This window comes from Poromitra crassiceps (genome assembly GCF_964638095.1).
Source record: "Poromitra crassiceps genome assembly, chromosome: 11".
In the NCBI taxonomy this organism is placed as follows: domain Eukaryota; kingdom Metazoa; phylum Chordata; class Actinopteri; order Beryciformes; family Melamphaidae; genus Poromitra; species Poromitra crassiceps.
The window spans coordinates 50,434,561-50,453,920 of NC_139643.1; the positions used below are offsets into that span (position 1 = coordinate 50,434,561).

At 43.9% G+C, this 19,360-nt stretch overlaps 1 protein-coding gene across 2 annotated transcripts; it reads left to right on the forward strand.

The window, feature by feature from the left end:
- Positions 1-2,300: 2,300 nt before the first annotated feature.
- LOC310785767 (CD5 antigen-like) lies at positions 2,301-15,158 on the forward strand. 2 transcript variants are annotated; one of them, XM_083646903.1, is made up of 9 exons: positions 2,301-2,421; positions 4,378-4,398; positions 4,528-4,836; positions 6,839-7,123; positions 7,221-7,529; positions 11,095-11,121; positions 12,320-12,418; positions 13,071-13,117; positions 13,279-15,158. In XM_083646903.1, exons 1-9 carry the CDS (start codon positions 2,382-2,384, stop codon positions 13,399-13,401), a joined length of 1,260 nt encoding a protein of 419 aa, XP_083503029.1. In that variant the 5' UTR covers positions 2,301-2,381; the 3' UTR covers positions 13,402-15,158. The 2 variants fall into 2 exon arrangements, with proteins under 2 accessions (XP_083503029.1, XP_083503030.1); XM_083646904.1 differs by having other exon boundaries at positions 4,546-4,836.
- Positions 15,159-19,360: the final 4,202 nt, after the last annotated feature.

The following is a 19,360-nucleotide window of genomic DNA, read 5'->3' on the forward strand; positions in this document are numbered from 1 at the left end:
TGTATAATAACTATGATCTGGTCTCTGTAGTGTATAATAACTATGATCTGGTCTCTGTAGTGTATAATAACTATGATCTGGTCTCTGTAGTGTTATAATAACTATGATCTGGTCTCTGTAGTGTATAATAACTATGATCTGGTCTCTGTAGTGTTATAATAACTATGATCTGGTCTCTGTAGTGTATAATAACTATGATCTGGTCTCTGTAGTGTATAATAACTATGATCTGGTCTCTGTAGTGTTATAATAACTATGATCTGGTCTCTGTAGTGTTATAATAACTATGATCTGGTCTCTGTAGTGTTATAATAACTATGATCTGGTCTCTGTAGTGTATAATAACTATGATCTGGTCTCTGTAGTGTATAATAACTATGATCTGGTCTCTGTAGTGTTATAATAACTATGATCTGGTCTCTGTAGTGTATAATAACTATGATCTGGTCTCTGTAGTGTTATAATAACTATGATCTGGTCTCTGTAGTGTATAATAACTATGATCTGGTCTCTGTAGTGTATAATAACTATGATCTGGTCTCTGTAGTGTTATAATAACTATGATCTGGTCTCTGTAGTGTATAATAACTATGATCTGGTCTCTGTAGTGTATAATAACTATGATCTGGTCTCTGTAGTGTTATAATAACTATGATCTGGTCTCTGTAGTGTATAATAACTATGATCTGGTCTCTGTAGTGTTATAATAACTATGATCTGGTCTCTGTAGTGTATAATAACTATGATCTGGTCTCTGTAGTGTTATAATAACTATGATCTGGTCTCTGTAGTGTATAATAACTATGATCTGGTCTCTGTAGTGTTATAATAACTATGATCTGGTCTCTGTAGTGTTATAATAACTATGATCTGGTCTCTGTAGTGTATAATAACTATGATCTGGTCTCTGTAGTGTATAATAACTATGATCTGGTCTCTGTAGTGTATAATAAGTATGATCTGGTCTCTGTAGTGTTATAATAACTATGATCTGGTCTCTGTAGTGTATAATAAGTATGATCTGGTCTCTGTAGTGTTATAATAACTATGATCTGGTCTCTGTAGTGTATAATAAGTATGATCTGGTCTCTGTAGTGTTATAATAACTATGATCTGGTCTCTGTAGTGTATAATAACTATGATCTGGTCTCTGTAGTGTATAATAACTATGATCTGGTCTCTGTAGTGTATAATAACTATGATCTGGTCTCTGTAGTGTTATAATAACTATGATCTGGTCTCTGTAGTGTATAATAACTATGATCTGGTCTCTGTAGTGTTATAATAACTATGATCTGGTCTCTGTAGTGTATAATAACTATGATCTGGTCTCTGTAGTGTATAATAACTATGATCTGGTCTCTGTAGTGTATAATAACTATGATCTGGTCTCTGTAGTGTATAATAACTATGATCTGGTCTCTGTAGTGTATAATAACTATGATCTGGTCTCTGTAGTGTTATAATAACTATGATCTGGTCTCTGTAGTGTATAATAACTATGATCTGGTCTCTGTAGTGTATAATAACTATGATCTGGTCTCTGTAGTGTTATAATAACTATGATCTGGTCTCTGTAGTGTTATAATAACTATGATCTGGTCTCTGTAGTGTTATAATAACTATGATCTGGTCTCTGTAGTGTATAATAACTATGATCTGGTCTCTGTAGTGTATAATAACTATGGCCAAGTTGAAGAACAGTTCACTCGCAGGAAGAAATATTATCCTGGTATTAAGTAGTTAAGTTGTAGACAGAGAAAAGGAAAATATACTTAATACAGTTACTGCTGTACAAATCTACTCAAGTAGCTCTTCTGCAAATATACTCAGAATAGAAAGTAAGTTATTTAAAAACGCAGCTAAAACAATAATCACCAACAGTTACAGATGTATCAATCCCTTCTCTTCACTCAAACCCAGAGAGAGAGAGAGAGAGGGAGAGAGAGAGCGAGAGTGAGAGAGAGAGAGGGAGAGGGAGAGAGAGGGTGAGAGAGGGAGAGAGAGAGGGTGAGAGAGAGAGCGAGAGGGAGAGAGAGAGAGAGAGGGAGAGCGAGAGGGAGAGCGAGAGGGTGAGAGAGAGAGGGAGAGCGAGAGGGAGAGAGAGAGGGTGAGAGAGAGAGAGGGAGAGCGAGGGAGAGGAAGAGCGAGAGGGAGAGAGAGAGAGTGAGGGAGAGAGAGAGGGAGAGCGAGAGAGGGAGAGCGAGAGAGAGAGAGTGAGGGAGAGAGAGAGGGAGAGCGAGAGAGAGAAGGTTGAACTTAAAAGTTGACACATATTAAGACATTGAGCTATTTGCCACATCAAACAGAAGGAGACAGAGAAGTGACAGAGGCAGTTCCAGCAGTTGCAATGATATTTCTTCATCTGGATCAAGTTCAGAATGAAGATCCACCATGTTGTCTTGTGCTACCTCTTCTCTGGTGAGCAATGATGATCTTTATTCTGCTCTTATGCATTATACATTTTGCACATTTTAAAGGCATTAAAGGCATGCAGTCTGTCTGTCCTTGGCCTAACTCGAGAAGCATTCGTCGGATCGACTACTGCGCTTAAGGAGACCCGACCGACTGCAGTGCCGAATTGAATGAAATCGGGACATAGTAGGGGTGGGGGAAAAAATCCATTCACCTAAGTATCGCGATTTTTAATGTCACGATTTTTTGGATCGATCTTTTATTCCAGAATCGATAATCGCAAAAAAAAAAAAAGAAAAAAAAAAAAAAAAAAAAAAAAAGGGTTTTTTTTTTTTTTTGTGCTTGCAGTCAGGCCACTCACTGAACAGCAGGCCAGGCGCCGCCTACTGGTTTACTAGTGGTTTTATTACTTTATTAGTTAGTCTGAAGTAATAATTACACTTCAGGGTTAAAGTGGGTGCATCTCATTGTAAAATTGGACTTCAAACGGCCCAAATCTGGCTTCAAACGGCCCAAATTTCACGCGCGTTGGCCCATATCGGCCTGGCCTGCTTGGTATCTAATGCCCGGCCTGAATTATGATCCCAGTCCGCCCCTGTTTTTAACTATATCGCCCAGCCCTACTCATGATATATAATATACAGTCTCTAGTGTATGATTCAACTTTTCCCATGTTCTAATCTAGTGTAAAAAAGCAAACAAACTGAAAAAAGAAAAGAAAAAAATAAACAAAAATCGCAATAAATCGTAATATCGAATCGCAATAATCGTAGAATCGCAATACTTAAGAATCGCAATATAAATCGAATCGGCACCCAAGAATCGTGATAGTATCGAATCGGGAGATAAGTGAATCGCCACAGCCCTAGGACATAGGGCCCCCTACTGGCAACACAAAAAGTGGTTTATCTCAAGAACCGTTCATCCGATCGACTTCAAACTCAGAGTGCGCTGCTGGGAACCCGACGGAGTGCGGCGACGAATTATGGACACGCGCATAGTCATAGCGCCACCAAAATTGGCGGGTGCGCTGCTGGGAACCCGACGGAGTGCAGTGCCAAATTCCATGCAATTCAGAGAGACACATAGTGTTAGCACCAGTGTTGGGCAAGTTACTTTCAAAATGTAATATACTACATATTACTAGTTACTTTCATTTGAATGTAATACGTTACTTTACAATATTACTTACTGTGTAGAGTAACTTGTTACTTACTACACTACTTTTGCATTACTTTTACCAAAACAACAGCAGCAGCAGAATGACATTGCTGCCCCGGAACCATCCCAAACAATAAGTCAGTGTAAACAATCCAAAATTCTAAATGTTATTCTTTTCCGTTGTTATTGTCATCTATAGTGGTTATTTGCATAAAAACACACAGTTTGATTAGGAAATGATTGTATCTTTTTTAGATACGGTATGTGCTTTGATTTAATCAAATGTAACTAAATGTGTAACTTGAGTTACTTGACAAAGTAACTGGTATAATATTACTGAAATCCTATAAGTAATAAGTTATATTACTGAGTTACTGCTAAAAGTAATATATTACATGTAATATGTTACCTTTGTAATGAGTTACCCCCAACACTGGTTAGCACCACCTACTAGCAACGCAAAAAAGTGGTTTACCGTAAAACTTACAATAGTTGCCTGGGCGTTTATATACCAAACTGTGTAGCCAGGCCCGGCATCTATTTGGGACTCGGTTTTACGGTATCTCAAGAACCATTCATCTGATCGATGGGGGGAAAGGGAGGGAGGGGAACGGGCACTGCACTAAGAGTAAACCAAACCCAAACAACTGGACTACTAGCAATGCCTTAGGTCTTCTAGTTTCATTTGACACTTTGCTCTGGCTACAGAGGCTACAGCCTCTGAAAGTACATTTTCAAAATCGTGAATCAGCCCAAGCCTACTCCTCACGGTAAAAAAATGTCTGTTTTTTTTCTGCTCAGGACTCCAGGCTGGAGAAACAGGTAAATAGAGAGAATAAATAGACAATTAAAAATAAGAGTAACAGCTGTTGGATTGTGTTTATTTCTTTAAAGATCAAAGTAAGTTTACTTTTTTTTTTTTTTTTTTTACAAATTACTCTCTTGTCTCAGTTCTTGTCTCTTGTTCAGGTGGTGATTGGCGGTTGCTGGGAGGAGCCAGCCGCTGTGCTGGTGACCTGGAGATGATACACCAGGAAGACTGGAGACCAGTGGATCACTTTGACTGGAACCTGAAGGCAGCAGCTGTAGTGTGTAGACAGCTGGACTGTGGCTCTGCTCTTTCAACAGAAAGGAGATATGGTTCCTCAGAAAGCGATGTATGGATGCTCAGTTCTACATGTCTTCAGCCTGGGTCTACACTGAGGAAGTGTGAACCAAACTCTGCCCCTTCCAATTCCAGCCTGCTGATCACCTGCTCAGGTAACGCATGACATCCGGTCCGTCCCAGGTCCTTTCTGTGTGGAGTTTGCATGTTCTCCCCGTGTCCGTGTGGGTTTTCTCCAGGTGCTCCGGTTTCCTCCCACCATCAAAGAAAGACATGTATGTTAGGGTTAATACTCCTGTCCGTGCCCCTGACCAAGGTACTGGCAAAAGAACTGGAGTTGGTCCCCGGGCGCTGCACAGTGGCTGCCCACTGCTCCTAGTTCTAGGAAGGTTCCTAGTAGAGGATGGGTCAAATGCAGAGGATGAATTTCCCCAAGGGGATAAATAAAGGATAACTTAACTTAACTTATCAGCTGTGACAGTAATGTTTCCAGTCTGGCACAGTGACAGTCAGTGGTTTACATTGGACTGAACTGTGACTTTGTCCAGGACAATGGCCTCCTAAAGAGAAGAGAAGTCAAATCTCCCTCTTTTACTGTGGTGCCCTTTAGCAAGGCAGCTCCCCTTTAACACTTTGAGTGCCACGGCCCTTGGGCAAAAGGTTGCTGTACTGTGCCACATAGGCCGCAATGCATTTTAATATAGCCATATAATTTTTTGTGTTCCTCTTATATGGACAACCAATAGCCTCAATGAAACTTTGAACCCTTCTGTTTCATTTAAAAAAAAAACTGTGTTTATAAACCGTTCCATTTTGGAAATACACCCCTCTGAAAAAGAGTGTTTTCGACCGAAAAGAGCATGCTGAAATTACCGTAGTTTCTGAGATAATCACATCTTTATGTTAGAAAGGCAACAGAATGAATTCTGCTTTGAGTTGAACAAACATCGAGCCTGCTGCTGCCTGGGTGTGTGTGTACTGTCAATGGTTGTATGCTGTTAGTGCCCTGCGTGCCCCACCCCCCTCCTCCTCCTCCTCCGTGGTGGGAGGAGTTGAGTGTCTCTGCTCTGCTGCGGTTTGCTCTGAGTTTGATCTGCACTGAAAAGTCCGCTGCCTGCACCCCCCGCTTTTTTACAGCGTGTCCTCGGCTCCCAGCTGAGAATAATGTAACTTTTCATAAAGACGCTGGTGTCGCCGTGTCGGCAACTAAATTATATGGATGGACTATCGCAGCGGACACGGATGGGGCTCAATTGTGGCAGCAGATGACTGCTGTTCACAGGCACAGCTAACGACGTTATGCTTCAAGCATATCAATGGCGATTTCCGTTTCCTCATGACTTCTTCTCTCTTTTCTCCTTGCCTTTGTCTAATCGGGAGGGCACTGTCGCCACCTAAGGGTTCTGTAAAATAGGTTAGACACATTCAATAGCTCCCATATTGTAAGAGGCGATGTAAGAGGCTTAGATCGACATTCCCCCGTCAAAATATGAATTTGGAGTTATTGACGCCATTTGGCGTCGCTGGCAGCCTACGGTAAATTTCTCCTGACGCCATTTGGCGTCGCTGGCACTCAATGTGTTAACTGCTACAGAGGAGCGCAAGGAGGGCAATGGAGTAGATGGCCAACAAAAATGTGGAGAAAAAATGTATACATTAATCTATCAATATGTATTTCTTTATTTAATTTATTTAATTGTTTATTTTAAAAAAAAGAAGAAAATTCAAAATCAGTCAGGGGAAAGAGCAGATAAGCCGTTAGAATAGGAGACAAAGGGACTTCTTTAGGAAGTGCTCACTAGACTGTCGAAGTGTAAACTTTGCTTTGGGGCGTGAGTGACAGGTTGTCTGTCCAATGATGGCGCAGCTTGCTGATCATGGATGGCCCAATAGCAGGCTTTGTTGCGGCTCTGTGGGAAACAGTCTCATGGGAGCTGCCATTCTGGCACCAAATAACCAAGATGGCCACAGTCAACATATGAAACCCAAGGCTTCGAAATGGGAGTCCAAAAACCAAGCGACGACACGGTGGCTATGTCCATATTATTCCACGATCTATGTTACTGACCAATGAATATATTCTATTTTTTTGTAATGTGCTAAATTGTTTTTAATAAAGAGCTGTTCAAATTCTCCTCTCTCTCTCTCTCTCTCTAGAGTGTGTGAGGCTGGTGAATGGGACTAGTCTGTGCTCAGGTAGACTGGAGATGAATTCTAACCAGTGGTCCTCAGTGTGTGAACCTGACGTTGATAATGCAGAGGTGGACTGTACGGAACTTGGCTCAGTCTGTAGGGCGCTTGGCTGTGCGGCTCCTTCAGTCCTCCAGGGGGGGGAAGAGCTCCAGTGTGACGACAGTGAGTCTGTTCTCCTGGACTGTACAAGCTTGGGCTCAGCTGGAAAAACGTGCTCACCTGGCAAAGCTGTTCGACTCACCTGCTCAGGTAGAAGTAGGAGCTGCAGCAGCTTGGATTTGGTTTCATTTCTGCTCCAATCAAAGTGACTTTACTTCTTTTACTAATGACTCTTGTCTCTGTTCAGAGCCTGATGATGTCAGGTTGGTGGGAGGAGAAAGGCGCTGTGCTGGTGAACTGGAGGTGAAAAAGCGTGGAGACTGGACACCAGTGGATGCCTGGTCCTTAGACTGGAACCTGAAGTCAGCAGCTGCAGTGTGTCGACAGCTGGACTGTGGCTCTGCCGTTTCAACAGAAAGGAGAGAGCTAAATTCCTCAGCGAGATCTGTATGGAGGACCCATCCCTCCTGTCTTCAGTCTGGGTCGACTCTGAGGGAGTGTGTAGCAGCAGAGTTGGACATTTCTGATTTCAGCCTGCAGATCAGCTGCTCAGCAGGTAACACCATCAATGAGTGTATGGCAGTGATGTTTCCACTCTCTTCTCTCCTCTGGCACAGTGACAGAGTCAGTGCTTTATGTCCTCTGGCACAGTGACAGAGTCAGTGCTTTACGTCCTCTGGCACAGTGACAGAGTCAGTGCTTTACGTCCTCTGGCACACTGACAGTCAGTGCTTTACGTCCTCTGGCACAGTGACAGAGTCAGTGCTTTACGTCCTCTGGCACAGTGACAGAGTCAGTGCTTTACGTCCTCTGGCACAGTGACAGAGTCAGTGCTTTACGTCCTCTGGCACAGTGACAGAGTCAGTGCTTTACGTCCTCTGGCACAGTGACAGTCAGTGCTTTACGTCCTCTGGCACAGTGACAGAGTCAGTGCTTTACGTCCTCTGGCACAGTGACAGAGTCAGTGCTTTACGTCCTCTGGCACAGTGACAGAGTCAGTGCTTTACGTCCTCTGGCACAGTGACAGAGTCAGTGCTTTACGTCCTCTGGCACAGTGACAGAGTCAGTGCTTTACGTCCTCTGGCACACTGACAGTCAGTGCTTTACGTCCTCTGGCACAGTGACAGAGTCAGTGCTTTACGTCCTCTGGCACAGTGACAGAGTCAGTGCTTTACGTCCTCTGGCACAGTGACAGTCAGTGCTTTACGTCCTCTGGCACACTGACAGAGTCAGTGCTTTACGTCCTCTGGCACACTGACAGTCAGTGCTTTACGTCCTCTGGCACAGTGACAGAGTCAGTGCTTTACGTCCTCTGGCACAGTGACAGTCAGTGCTTTACGTCCTCTGGCACAGTGACAGAGTCAGTGCTTTACGTCCTCTGGCACACTGACAGAGTCAGTACTTTACGTCCTCTGGCACAGTGACAGAGTCAGTGCTTTACGTCCTCTGGCACAGTGACAGAGTCAGTGCTTTACGTCCTCTGGCACAGTGACAGTCAGTGCTTTACGTCCTCTGGCACAGTGACAGAGTCAGTACTTTACGTCCTCTGGCACAGTGACAGAGTCAGTGCTTTACGTCCTCTGGCACAGTGACAGAGTCAGTGCTTTACGTCCTCTGGCACACTGACAGTCAGTGCCTTACGTTGGACTGAACTGTGAATTTATCCAGGACAACAATGCCATCCTAAAGGGAAGAGATTGTGGGCTTGTTGCTGGAAGCTCACTGGTTCAAATCCCCCTCTTTTACTGTGTGGTGCCCTTTAGCAAGGCAGCTCCCCTAACTGTAAAGGTCCTTACACACCGAGCACGTATTTATTTATTTATTTTATTTTTTCGAACCACGGTCGATTTTTCAGAAATTCGCTTCCGACGTTTACACATCTGTGGCTGTGATTGACAGGTGGGTCAAAACTCGCATCGCAATTTCGTGCCGTATATTCGCATCGCTCTTGATGTGTAAGGACCTTAAGTCATAATAATGATGTATTACATTTGTCAAGGCTGTAGTTTGTCTCTGACCCTTTTAATATATTTTGGAAAACAATGGCAGTCTATGAGTTCAAAAAGATAAAGTTTTTATTTGCAACGTTTCGATCTTCACAGGATCTTTGTCATCAAGCTTTTTGTTATAGTTACCGTTTGTCCAGCACCTGTATGTTTTTTGGATGTGCGCATAATTGTCTTTTTCAGTCTATTAGTTCAAACATGCAGTAGAACAGACAGGAGGAGCTGTATTGTAGTGGGAGAGAAAGGTGTGATCCTACAGTAGATGAGAATCTTATGAAAATGCATGTTAAAAGGAAACCTAAATAAAGCAGCCGAAAGAGCACAAAATAAAAAGAAAAAAGAAAGAAAGAAAGAAAGAAAGAAAGAAAGAAAGAAAGAAAGAAAGAAAGAAAAAAGAAAGAAAGAAAGAAAGAACACAGATGACCGTGAGAGTGATGCATATTCTGCCTCTGCCTCTCAAGTGCAGGCAGCTCTCTCATTAAAGGAAAAGTTCACCCAAAAATGAAAATCCTGCCATTATCTACTCACGCCCATGCCGATGGAAGGACAGCTGAAGTTTTTGTTTTTAGCCCCAAAACATTCATGGGGTGAAAAACGCAGGAGGAATGAGAACGTTTCGCTAGAGATGTTCCGCCCGAAAAAAAGAAAAACGTGTCCAAAAGGTGATACTTGATGATGAATAAGTTCATGTGTTTCTTGTCATTGTACAGCTCAGCTACTTTACTTGTATGTGTGAAATGAAAATAGGCACTTTAAATGTAAATGGAGCAAAGGATATTATATTGAATGGTTGATATCAAGAAATTCAACGTTTTATTTGTGCAAGGAACAAATTGATAATGCATAAATCTAACAACAGTGGCAGTGTTGGGATTTTATTATTATTATTATTATTATTGATTAGTATTACTACATGATGAATATGCTAAGTGGATCTAAGTGTTATGCATCAATTAATTTCAGTTAAAATCTCGTTAAAGGCAGAATGGGCTACATGCACAACTCCACTACTTCCTGAAATTAGTACAGCTTCTTTATTTCCTGTCATCACTATAGAGGGAATGCACGTGACGTCACGGACGCGACAGTCAGTGCGGGTACGCCCAGTCAGCTGCAGTGAGTGTCAAAACGTCTAAACAAGCCAGGTGGCGCCGCCGGGTCACGGTGTTTAGCGTTCAGCTTCCGCGAGAAAACAACGAAAATGGGAAAATGCTGTTGTGCCATTGACTGTAAAAATAGATTCAACAAGGCGTCGGAGGTATCTTTTTACAGGCTGCCGAAAGCTAATGAAACGGTCCCGGTCTTCTCTGCAGCTATCCAGGGTTTCAATGAGGGCTCATTCATTCTCTGGCTGTGTTTTACAGTACCTGCACAGATATAACGTTACATGAGTGACAGTGTTCACTATGAACAAAGCTAGCGTGTGTTAGTGACAGCGTATGCTATATTTTTCTTAATAAAAGTTGTAATAAAATAAATATTTACTTCTCCACATACAACCAGAATATCCATTGCTGTCCTCGTTACTTTAATGTCGCCAACAAATCCAGCCTTGAAGTACGACCACGCGTCCAGGCTCTTGTCTTGTATGCTTTCATGCTTTGGTTTGTGTATTTCCCCGGCATCGATATTAAGTACAGATAAATGTCAGGAAACCCTATTCCTGGCCACATGTCTACGTCCATGGACCACTGGTTCTTTGGCAAGCTGTAAGGGTCACATTCGAGTCCAACTGCCTTTAATTTAAGCAGATAATCATTTATATTAGCCGTGGTTTCGCTACTACCCCTGGCGGAAGCCACGTTTGTTTTGGAAATTTGACACTCAGTGCTGCTCAGTCCGGCTGAGGGGGCGTGTTCGGGAGGGGGCGTGGCGTCGGTGCATTTCCTCTATTGGATGAAGTGATTAATGTCAGGTGTGCTGCAGTCACAACAATGATCAGGCACACCTGATTCATCAGTTCATCCAATAGTGTAGGACAGGAAATAAAGAAGCTGTACTAATTTCAGGAAGTAAAGAAGTTGTGCATGTAGTCTATTGAAAAACAAAACAAAACATAACAGAATGTTTTTCACCTTTATCTTCCTTCAACTGACCTACCTGCAACAACCACAGCTGATTCATCCTCTGCAAATGAGACAAGTAAGATCCTTTTACACATGCTGTAGACACGTTATATTTTCTCCACATAGTGAAATATGTTTTATTCATGTATTACAAGTATCTCTCTATTCCAGGAAACTCTGTCTGTCTGTGTGTGTGTGTCTGTGTGTGTTTATCGCATATCTTGGCGGGTGTGTTGCTGGGAAGTGCAGTGTCGAATTTTCACACATGACATGTTCAATATTAATAAACATTGAATAAACAAGCGAGCAGCGAGCCACATCTCTGTCCAGCGGGGGCAGCAGCGAGCCACGTCACGCTGTGTTTCTGTCCAGCGGGGGCAGCAGCGAGCCACTTCACACTGTGCCTCTGCTGTTTGATATACACACTGTCACACTGTCGGGGTTTCAGGGCTCTGACCCTCTGACTGGCTAAGTGGGACAAAGGCACGCGCCCCACTCAGAACGAGCACACACAGGAGGCAGTGAAACTAGCCAATAGAAGCGCAGAGATGTTTGATTGGCAGCAGAATCAGCCAATGGACGTAAACTGCTACTCACCACTGTTTCTGACCTCATAGCATATTTGTGTTTTTATTATGTGAATTCATTACATACTGTTACATACTGTACTTCATTTATACTTATTAGAAAGTGTCGCTCAGCACATGGTCGCAGACGAAACAGAAAGTGTTGCTCATGGTGTTGTATTTATACTTCAGTGAACGTTCACCTCGGTTCAACGGTCACGTGACACTCCAATGCTAGCAGACAGCCAAGAGAAGAGAGGGAACGAAATGCACAGTGAAACCACCTCGGAGGCAAGATGTAACGTACTTGGCTGCAGCCGCATATAAACGACACACAACTCACCTCCTCTCTCTGGGAAATTGGTCACAATGTTCTTTGTGATTTTCACGAAGTCATACATCAAGGACAGGCTGATAAAAATAGCGGAGACACGTTCATTCATTTCAATCGAGTGAAAACCAAAACAAGGAAGTCAAGCGCGTGCCGTCTATATAGCCAATCAGACTTGCGCGATACTATGACGTAGTCAGCGACACTAGACATTTCACCAGGTAGCAGACACTGCTGCTCGCCGACACTTGAAAGTGTCGACCCAAGTCCTCATTTCTGTCGGCGACCGTTTCAAAAGTGTCGGCACATCACTATAATTTCACTCTTTCTGACTTGCTCTCTCTCTCTCTCACTCTCCCTCTATCTCTCTCACCCAGGTGGCTTTCAGATTTTGGTTGTATCTGGGAGTGCGGTTCTTGTGCTGGCTGTCAGTCTGCTGGTGCTCTACAAATGGAAGAGAAAGAGGGAAAGTGATGGTGAGTTCCCTTCCCATGCTGTCTCGCACGCGCAAACGCGCGCGCGCACACACACACACACACACACACACACACACACACACACTAGGGATGTTCATCAATTATCGAAAATCGATAATCGATCGTTAAGGATTGGAATCGATCCTGTGGCATTTGGATCGATTTTTTAATTATTAAATTTTTTTTTTTTTTTTTTTTTTGGACTAGGTTTGGGTGGAATTCGTTCCTCCTCGCCCCACTCCATTGCACAGCCGACTAACGTGAGGTGGAGCTTCATATAGTCTCTAGTTTTCTGGCTGGGCACGGGCCTTTGTGCCAACAAAACTGTTTTAAACATGAGAAATTCACACCGGCATGCGCCGGGGACAGCAGTGTTGGAGAGGAGACACATTGAAATAAAGAGTTCATTGAGGAGAACACGTTGTCTTTCGTATTTTCTGCCATAGGCATTCATTTTGTTAAAAAAAAAAAAAAAAAAAAAAAAAAAAAATTGAAAATATTGAAAATTTTCTAAGTATTAATAAAATCGATAATCGATAATTGATCGTTAATTCTCACCGATTATCGATTTTGGAAAATTTTCAAAATGAACATCCCTAACACACACACACACACACACAAATAAAACCGCTTTGTACTGTCTGTTCTACAGGTTTGGCCACCAGGGGAACCCCAGACATCATACCTGGAGACCTGGAGGTGACTTTCTTTAACTCTTTGTATCTCTTTTTACTCTCATTGTTGGTTTCCAACATGGCTTCTAAGGGGGGGGGGGGGTGGAGAACATTGTGCATTGGTCCTGTACTGTAATACTGACCACAAGTATTGATTGTTGAAGAACTTGATGATGTCTTCTGCAGAGTCTCCCCTATGAGAACTGGGGTCCAGCCTCCACATCCCTTCCAGAGCCCACCTACGAGAGCCTCAGTCCAGCCACTCTGGATCAGGACCAGACATACTCCACTCTCAAACAGACCAGATAGTACTGGGAGATCAAATGTTTCATACAATGTTTCACTCAGAATTGAGCGTGTGTTAAAGCAGAACTCAACGTGCTTTAGACAGAGATGTATAAGTGTTAAAGCAGAACTCAATGTGCTTTAGACAGAGATGTATAAGTGTTAAAGCAGAACTCAACGTGCTTTAGACAGAGATGTATAAGTGTTAAAGCAGAAGTCAACGTGCTTTAGACAGAGATGTATAAGTGTTAAAGCAGAACTCAACGTGCTTTAGACAGAGATGTATAAGAACTCAACGTGCTTTAGACAGAGATGTATATTGAGCGTGTGTTAAAGCAGAACTCAACGTGCTTTAGACAGAGATGTATAAGGGAGGGATCAGTGGGAGATCAGTAGAGTCCGGAAGTAGCATGTTGGATCATAAGGGGCAAAGTGAATGTTTTTTTTTAGCAATATTTCACTTAAATGCATGAAATAAGGTCTGTGGTTAATAAAAGTTTATGTCAGCAGCACGATATTCTTCAAAAAACAAGGACCACTTTTATCACTTAAAACGTTTTCTGAAAATCTTGTTTAAAAAAATGCATTTACACTGTTTTCCATGAAGTAGGCATACAGAGGTTACTCTTGTTAGTCTCGTAGTACTGCTGCGGTTAGCTAGCTGTCATATACTGATGATGACGCCATGATACAATGTTGAAATACAGTAAAATACAATAAAATAAGGTGAGATGTGTGATTAGTGGGTGCAGAGCTGAGCAGCTTTCAGATGTCTTTTCAAATGAGTTTTGAAAGAACTGAAAGAGCTGCTGCTCCTCACATGGTCAGGCAGTGCTGCTCCTCACATGGTCAGGCAGTGCTGCTCCTCACATGGTCAGGCAGTGTGTTCCACTGATTTGAGGCTTTAATAGAGAAAGCAGATTGTCCAAATACAGTGCGACGAAATGGTATGAAGCAATCTCGAGTGGAGGATATTCTTGTGGATCTGATAGAATTTGCTGAGCGAGCATACACAAAATCACAAAGGGGAGGAGGGGCCGAGCCATATAGTATTTTGTAGACAAGACACAAGTTTGAAAATAATCTAAAATTGTCGAAGCTCAGTAGATTGTGTTTGTCCAGAATTTTACAGTGATGGTAATGCATTTGCTTCTTGTCCAGAGTTCTGAGAGTCTGTTTATACAGGGACACAATAGGTCTTATGGCTGTTTCACCAGCCTGCCCCCAGCATGTCATGCAATAAGACATGGAGGAAAGGTCTGACAATGTTATGCACACCGGGTAGTTAGTTAGGTTAAGTTAGTTGGGTTAAGTACATACATAAGTGCCTGGGTAGCAAGCAGACGGCAGTATTTGACAATTTAGCAGCTAAATCATAGATTATTGAAAGATATTCCTTATTCCAGACTGAAATCAGCGGTGCCTCAGGAGGTCCCTAAAGATCATCAAGGACACATAACACCCCCACAACAGCCTGTTCTCCCTGTTACCCTCAGGGAGGAGATACAGGGTCCGGAAAGCACGAACAAATCGCCTGAGGGACAGTTTCTTCCCGCAGGCCACGAGACTCCTTAACACACACAAATAAACAATCATGTAGTAGCTGCTACCATTGATAATTATGCCTATGTTATTTGCACCTGTGCAAACAGAATGTCTAATCATGTTTTAAGGTGTCTACGCTAGAAAAGAAAAGGAAAAGTTTACCGTTATTGCTTGTTGTTCTCTTGTTTTACTGCATCTATATGCCCTGTTTTTGCACTGTTATACTGTTATTTGCACTATGTAACGGAGCCTACAGCACAAGTACTTGTACTACGGAGTGTCAATAAAAATCTTGAATCTTGAATCTTGAAATGCTATAACAGAAGTGGAGTACTGGCCAGAATGACATGAACATTTGGACACTTATTCAGCGGGTATCTTGCATGTTGCGTTCAGGTGCACTGTAATTTTTTTTTTTTTTTTTTCAATTCCATGCGGCCCGCAAGTTGAGTATCACTGGACTACAGAGAAGAACCACGTCAGGAGGGTACAGACTACAGAGAAGAACCACGTCAGGCACATGAAGATCATCAGCTCCAACATCCTTTGATGCGCAGCAGGCAAGAAGAAAACAACTAGAACTTCAAAACGGAATATTTTTCTATTAACTTCCATACATTATGTGCTATCATTATCACCATAGTGGTGATTCTAAGCATCCTTCAAAGCGATTAAAAATGTAAGTGCTTGAAATACGCACGCGTTTCCCCCCCTATATTCCAATGCACCAGTCAGCCTGCAGGAGAATCCCCCCGCGTCGATTGGTCGATCTCGCGTCGGCTATTTCACAAATCTCCAGTGGCCTCTTTTAAATGGAAATGCTTTCTCATTTCCCATTCCCGTCTAAATCCCCTACATGCTGATGAGATGTCTTCTTCACGCGCCCAGCCATGCATTTCAGCCAGAAGCTAATTGGTACAGTAATCACTTTCCAGAGGGTGACTTCGCTGGTTCCCTTACATGATGGACATGCCAGGAAACGCCTGTGGGGAGTCTCTGACGGACTGAAGCGGCTGTACTATGGAGGGGCTCCTGCCTCTCAAGGCGGGGGGGTTTACAGATAGATCAACGGAAAGTGCAGAGGTCATCTCCAGCTCATCAGACCTCCCTCAAAGTCCTCAGGAAAATTTCCTCTGGGAAATCCACGCTCGCAAGAAGACCAACTCCATGCTTTCACATCACTCGTCTCACGGTGAAGAAGTTCATGATCCCTATTTTATCCAGTCGATGGAGGCTCATATTCCGCGCCATCAACGAGGACCGATGGGACGAAGGTGACGGAACAGATGCAATCAAAGTGCCAAGATATTCAATACAGTTTGACCCAAGCAGCTGATCTCTTTCCATTTCATTGACGTGCCGCAAATCTCCCCGTCTTCTCCATAAAGGCCGCTCTAAGTGGGGTTTAGACTTTGTGTTGGCTTGAGAACGGGCCCTTTGCGAGTGATTCAGATTGCCACCATGGAAATACACCTGTTGTTACAATCACATTGGTGCCATTTGCTACAGTATATAATGATCTCTGATAGCGTTCTCTTTGATCTCTGTATACTCCCCCAATACAATAGCCTAAGTATCTCATTCGACTGTAAAATCAAACAAATTGTTGCTAAAACGTGTATGCGTGTACATGTGCACTTCATAACTAGTAATAACTAGCATGCACTAGGGACCGTCAAAATAGCTTGCACTGGGGCCCATCCTGACGACTGTATCTTACGCCACTGGGTGTCTTACTTTTTACGCAGCTGGGTGGCACATCATGGTATAGAGATACTGCGGAGCGCGTCATCATTCAGAAACCACGCCCAAAACGGGGGAAAACACAAACTCTCGTCCAATCCTGGCGTTCTCCTATGTCGCGTGCACGGTCGGGTGTTGCACAAAAAGATTGTATATACGGAAGATGAACACTCCAACTTACTTCATTGACAGCAACATCCACATTTTTCTTCTCGCCAATTCTCAATAGCTTCCTTGTTTTCCTCGGGAGTACAAAAACACTTTAATTGGTGATTTTTTACATTTGTGGGGCGGCTTTAGCTCAGGAGGTAGAGCGGGTCGGCCAATGACGCAAGGGTTGGCGGTTCGATCCCCGCTCCCTCCCAGCTGCCGTCGTTGTGTCCTTGGGCAAGACACTTAACACATTGAGTGCCACAGCGCTTCAGTAAAATTGTCTGGAGCCTGTGCCAGATTCACTTCCATTCAGTTGAAAACAGCTATAGAATTTTTTATATTAGGGCTATATGAACAGGGTTGGACTCTAATGAAACATTGGACACTCCTACTTCTTTCAAAGAAGAAATTTTGTTTCTAGACAGTTCCATTATGAAATGACAGCCTCTGAAAAAGCGCACTTTCAAGGGTTTTCTGCTGTCTTTTTTTACTTTTCGAAATAAAGTCACTTTTATGAATACTCTAATTTCAAGCGCATTCACTGACTCTGGCTGGTGTTTTCTGATGTAGTGACATGGTGTGGTTCTGTGTGCAGCCTGCGTGCCCCCCCCCCCCGCCCTCTCCACCCCGGAGCTGCGGGCTCCTCCCCACACTGTCTTCGCAGCCTCAGTTTTTGCCCCGGGCGGATTTCAGTGCAACGAGGAAATGGCAGGCGGGACTGAGGGAGAAGGTTTAGCCGTTCGGCTTCGGGCTGCCTTTCTGGCGGGTGGTCGTGTGGAGGGGCTGTGTGCAGGCGGATAGACAGCGGCGGAGGAGCTCAGTTGTGGGCTCGGATCGCAGCCAACTGTGGCTGCGGACAGAGCAATCTGTGTGGCTCTGGCTGGCTGCAGCATGCGTCGGTGTCTCTCTGATCACAGCGTTCCCCATGTTTTCTCCTGCACAAAGTGAAGGATCTGAGGTGGGTGGCGCAGCTCCCGTATAGAGTTTTAAGGTGGCGCCGTGTGATCCCTTGAAGGGATTCATGCTCACTGGCTGGGTACGACCTTAAACAGCAGAATTATGGAATAATATGAATTATGATTTTAGGACGTGCACAGACGTCCTTGGCACTCCTCGTTACATTTTTTTAGGACGTGCACAGACGTCCTTGGCACTCAATGTGTTAACCCTCCTTGCTCCCGATGGTGTGTAGGCACCCTGCGTGGCAGCCTGCCGCCATCGGTGTATGAATGGGTGAATGTAGACTATCTACTGATTGTAAAGCGCTTTGGATAAAAGCGCTATATAAATGCAGGCCATTTACCATTTACCATTTACCATTTGTTGTGTGCGCAGCCCCACCACACAACAGCTTTTAGCTATGTTTAATTCAAGGAAAATGACGCTGGTGTGTGGAAATGAACGGAGCTTTTCCCCCGTGATGGGCGTGGCCTATTTCATGCAGTGTCTCTATAATGTCTCTTTTAAGCGGCGACCATTTGCAGTATCGCAGAAGAGACTCTGGGTGATGATGAACTCCATGCTGGCACCATGCAAACTGCCCCCCGTGGGCCCAGGCAGATAAAAGCTTACGACAACACATCTGCTAAACATGAGTTTTTGTGGAGAGCTGGCCGTGTTGAACGGAGCGCTACACCAAAACCCAAAACACAGGCCTCTGACGTGAACACCTGTGTCAACGGGGTTTTCTCTCTGGACCAAAGCTCCTCCTGGACCAAGACTCTGTATCCACATATGGCTCATTTCCACCACATTTTACTGCCCTGCACAGCTCGTCACCACTCGGCTCAACTCGTTTCGGCCCGATGGATGTTCTGGTTCGACCGCCGATCATCTGCCCCCGCCCACCCCCGCCCACAGCTGGTCGTCATAGCGACCGCATATCTGTCCTCCGCCTATAGCCGAAGTAGGCTATAACATAACGTTACAATTAAATCCATCCACAGAACTTTTAAACTGTTTATGAAATACTGGTGCCTCTAAATGACCTACAGTGTACATGGGCAAATGTGACAATCGGCCAGGAGAATGGATATCACTTTGTAGTTAGTCAAACTCACATGCATGCACTGCGCGGGCACGGGAGAGGCGCTACAGAGTGAAGCCTGTACCCCGGCGGCCTCTCACCAGGCAAGACCGCGGCTTCACCAAAGACCCGCCTGCGGCCTAGCGGAGCGCTGCACTCAACTACAAGGGCTTCCTGAGCAGCAGACTTTTTTCACTCTCAAAACAATTGAAACCACCGCCACGATTTTATTTCACCAGCGGCGAAGGCAGCAACACAAAAGACTGATGGAAATATACATAACAGAAGAGAAGGTAAGCCCACTAAACTGGTATGCAGCATTGCATTGACAGTCAGTAGATAGACAGAGTAAACACGATTCTGTCTGACCAATCAGTCGTCAACAATGTTTTCACGTCACCGTATGGTACCGGGTTCACAGCCCTAGAACCCCAACGAAGCAGGGACGAAAAGTAGCACTACTCAACCCCAACTCAACCCGGGCTGGGACGGTTTTTACCGGTGGAATGAGACCAT

Excerpts from the sequence above, each read along its gene's own strand:
- LOC310785767 (XM_083646903.1), top strand. The coding sequence starts at position 2,382 with ATGAAGATCCACCATGTTGTCTTGTGCTACCTCTTCTCTG. Across the intron at positions 7,124-7,220 it reads TGTTCGACTCACCTGCTCAG|AGCCTGATGATGTCAGGTTG; the intron begins GTAGAAGTAGGA and ends GTCTCTGTTCAG. Across the intron at positions 13,118-13,278 it reads TCATACCTGGAGACCTGGAG|AGTCTCCCCTATGAGAACTG; the intron begins GTGACTTTCTTT and ends TGTCTTCTGCAG.